The 4,064-nt window shown below is 39.1% G+C and overlaps 1 protein-coding gene across 1 annotated transcript; it reads right to left on the bottom strand.

Annotated features, from left to right (window-relative positions):
- Positions 1-1,438: 1,438 nt before the first annotated feature.
- LOC117622780 (ABC transporter G family member 10-like) lies at positions 1,439-3,505 on the bottom strand. Its single transcript, XM_034353554.1, has one exon. The coding sequence runs from the start codon at positions 3,436-3,438 to the stop codon at positions 1,606-1,608; it is 1,833 nt and encodes a 610-aa protein (XP_034209445.1). The 5' UTR covers positions 3,439-3,505; the 3' UTR covers positions 1,439-1,605.
- Positions 3,506-4,064: the final 559 nt, after the last annotated feature.

Below are 4,064 nucleotides of genomic sequence, written 5' to 3'. Positions count from 1 at the left end.
AATATTCTTCATCACAGAGAATATTAAATTGTTTCCATCTACCACAACATTATTTTATTCTTCTTTGAATCAACTCACTTGTGATGAAGTCCCTTCATCGATGAAGTGAAACTTTATTTGCAGTCATTGAGTTTCTCCACATAAGTAGGGACAACATTAATGAAGAACTTAATTCCATTTGAGCAATGGAAAATCTGATTTAGCATGGTTGCGACTGACTAGTCGTCGTACATTACTCTCACGAATAGAAATCATGATTAGCGCTCTAAAGATTCAATACTTATGCAAATGATTCCAAATTCGGATATGTTGTAGTAGACATCCAAATGAACAACTTTCATGGAGCACGAATATTCATTTGATGACTGGAAGCTGGCCCGAATTGGGCCATAATTAGGCCCAAATTGCCACAGTTATCAGTTTTCGCTGTTGCTGGTATGCTTCTGATGTTTGATGTTGTGAGGATCTCAAATTTATCCAAATGATCCCAAATTTGGATATGTTGCAGTAGACATTCTAATGAACAACTTTCATGAAGAAAGAAAATTCATTAGAGCATTGGAATCAGGCCCGAATTGGGCCCGAATTAGGCCCGAATTGCTGCTATAATCTTTTTACTGGCGCTGTGCATCTGATGTTTTCAGCTCTTAAGATTCAACATTTGTCCGAATAAACCCAAATTTGGATATGTTGCAGTAGATATAGAGATGAACAACTTTCATGAAGAACGAAACTTTATTTGAGCGCTGGAAGTTGAATTTTGGGCTCACTCCATCTGTCTGCAGCAATGCATGTCTAGCCATATTTTGGCCATTTTGATGTTCATGGAACATTATCTTCCATTTTAGGCAAAAATACAATTTTTGGTTCAAACAATTATATTACTTGAGTTTTTCATCAACAATTATAGAACGCAGAATTCATTAAAAAAGGACAATAAAATTGCAAAAAATCAAGTTGAGAAATCAAAATAATCCAATAGAATCAGAAAAGATGGAACAGAGGACTCTGTTTTTTGGTCTGCAATGTTATATTTTTTTAGGTCATTCTTATTTAGAGGGAAAATTGAGAGAGCCCATGAATGAACCAACAAGAAGAAAGCTTCTATGTCCCCTGGTCAATCAAGATGCTAATTCATGATGTTTGGCACTTGAGCTCCTTTTGTGATACCATTCTGTTTGGTCATGTGTTCCGAGAAGCAAACTTCCTTGCTGATGCCTTAGCTGATCTAGGCCATGGGCTGTCCTCTTCCTTTCTTTGGGAGACTGGGCTGCCTCTTTCTGTTGCTCTTGCTTTCTTTTTTGATCTTTTGGGCCTGCGTGCCCGCGAGGTTTTGGTTTATAATTCTCTTTTTCGCATAATAAAAGAAAAAAAGAAATGCAGTTGAAGTGAACGTTCTGGGAAGCTGTGTGAAATGAAGATTAAACATCCAAATAGAACAAAGTATACCAGGGATATGCAATTGCTTACAAACACCAACATGCTTTACTAAGTTCCAAAAAAAAGAAACAAACAGATACATTATTTGTTTTTGGTCGAAACAAACAGATACATTAGTAAACGGGAAAGGACTAGTACTTTTTGTGGTCAACAAAAGACTTGTAACTACTTACTGATTCTGTAAGATCTGTACCACAGAATCAGAAAACCAAGCCATCTGTAACCAATGATGAAACCCAACATTATACCTAAGTTGATCCACTTCTGTGATGGTTTCAGACCTTGCTGCATCAAGAACCAGTCACCATACAGAATGCAGTCGCCTCCAACACTCTGCAAACATCTCCTTCTTCCTTGCTCTCCCCCATACTCATTTATCAGGAAACACTCAAGTGGGTACTTAAATAAACTCAAGTAGTGCATGAAAGTCCAGTAGCTGGGAATGTCCTCCTTTGGGATGAAAAACCCAGAAAATAGAAAGAAGGAACCCATAAGCCCTGCCACTAAAGATGTTCCCATGATGAAGTTCGGCACTAGAGCGCTGAAGCACGCAACCAAAGAATTTGACATCAAAATGACCATCCACACCACCAGTGAAAAGTAGAGAAATCCATCAATTTCCCTTCTTAATCCAACTAACCAGTAGACTGGGGTAGCATAGAGAAGAGCCACACCTAATAGGAAAGGAAGGAATACTAGAGTGTTTGATATGACATAAGAAGAGATTCTATAAGCACCTCTTGAGGTTTCCCTCATCAATATTCTCCTCTCTTGCAGGTAAATTGGTAGTCCTTCAGTTGCGGAAGACATCAAGAAGGTGAGGCTGAAGGCAAAAAACCCAATTTGTGTTTGTAATTTAGCTCTTCTTGGGTCATTAGCAGCATTCATAAAAATAGTACCCAGCACAAATCCTGCAACTAAAGCCTGCATTATTCTCGCAGCAAAAAGCTGTTTGGTTCTACAAATGATGTTGGAGAATCTATGGCCCAGTATGAAAACCTCCTTGAACAGAGGATTGGCATAGAGGACTTTGTCTTCATGAACGTTAGCTATGATTGAATTTGGTCTAACATGCTTAAATTCTCCTTCTATTTCACCATATTCTATTTCACTTTCTTCAACATGTATGATCAAGTCTTCCATAACTTCAATAGCAAACTCAAGCACATTAACTTGCAGAGGAATGGAATGACCTGCATATCTAAGCCGTTGCTCTAGCATATGCAGGGGTCCATTGTGAATCACAGTTCCATTTGATAGTAATAGAATTTGATCTATTAGTTCAAGAATTCGAAATCCAGGTTGGTGGATGGTTAAAACAATTGTCTTACCTTGTGTTGAAGCCATAGTTTTAAGCAACAAGGCTACATCAAGTGCTGACGACGAATCCAATCCTGATGTAGGCTCATCCAGCAAAAGAACAGCCGGATCATGTACTAGGTCCACTCCAATGGAGACTCTGCGTTTTTCACCGCCTGATATGCCGCGGTTAGATTCACTACCAATTCTTACATCGGCAACATGTTGTAGTGCAAGCTCCCTCAGTAGCTCACTCACTCTAGCTGTGGCCTTTTGGTGCACACCATGGAACCTTAAACGAGCACTGTACAAGAGTGTTTCTTCCACAGTAAGAAGTGGGAAGAGGGCTTCTTCTTGAGTGACATAACCTGATACTCTCCGAAAATGTTGAGCATTCATTGGCTGGTCATTGACAATAACTTGGCCAGCAGTGCTACTTAGAGGGATCATACCAGCTACTATTTCTAGCAATGTTGTCTTTCCTGCTCCGCTTGCACCCGCAATAGCTGTGATCTCTCCCGGTCTAGCTTCAAAATTGACATTCTTCAAGATGTATGCTTTAGGGGTCACCTCCCTCTTGAACAGCCACTTGAACTGATCAACTGTGGAAGATAATCTGTAACAAAGTTTCTTGGTCTTAATTCTGTATTGGGTTTTCTTGCCAGTCATGGTATTCTGTGCCTTTGTTAGTAACTCCATTGAGAAACAGAAGAGGTAAGGCTATGAGATGTGTGGAAGAATTAGAGTAGAAAAGATGAGTTAAAACACTGAACTAGCTTTTCTTTGTACACGCCACTCTCATTGCCCAAATATGTATGTATGCTTGTTGTATGGTTAACTTCTTAACCCTTTTGTAGTATTTTCCCTTGTTAGGGAATAATTAGATCAATTAAGGAAAACTGGTAGACTATTATATTCTTTACTAAACTAGGCCTAGAAGAACACCAGTGACTAATAAAACTTCCTATGTATTTTTGACAGTTTCAAAAACGATTTTTTCAGGTGAAGGAGACTGAGTACATGTTTGGTGCAGAATTGTCTCATCCATGTGACTTCAGTGGGTAAGTGAGAGTTGCAGTTATATATTTAACCGAGCAGCTGTTAAATGGGAGAAACACTTACATAAAATGGGGATAGCACTATTTTGCTATCCCCGGTCAATCACGATATGCCACGCGTGATAACTTTTCCACGTGGCAGTCTGTGATTGGTCAGGGATAGCAAAATAGTGCTATCTCGTTTCATACAAGTTTTTTCTGGTTAAATAGGCCTTTGGTGATACCAAGGATGGGGATAAGATTTGGGGCTCCATTTATTGCCAAATG

This window comes from Prunus dulcis, chromosome 3, assembly GCF_902201215.1.
Source record: "Prunus dulcis chromosome 3, ALMONDv2, whole genome shotgun sequence".
Classification (NCBI taxonomy): Eukaryota; Viridiplantae; Streptophyta; class Magnoliopsida; order Rosales; family Rosaceae; genus Prunus; species Prunus dulcis.
The sequence above is the reverse complement of the archived record's forward strand: the minus strand, read 5'-3'. Positions and strand labels throughout refer to the sequence as shown.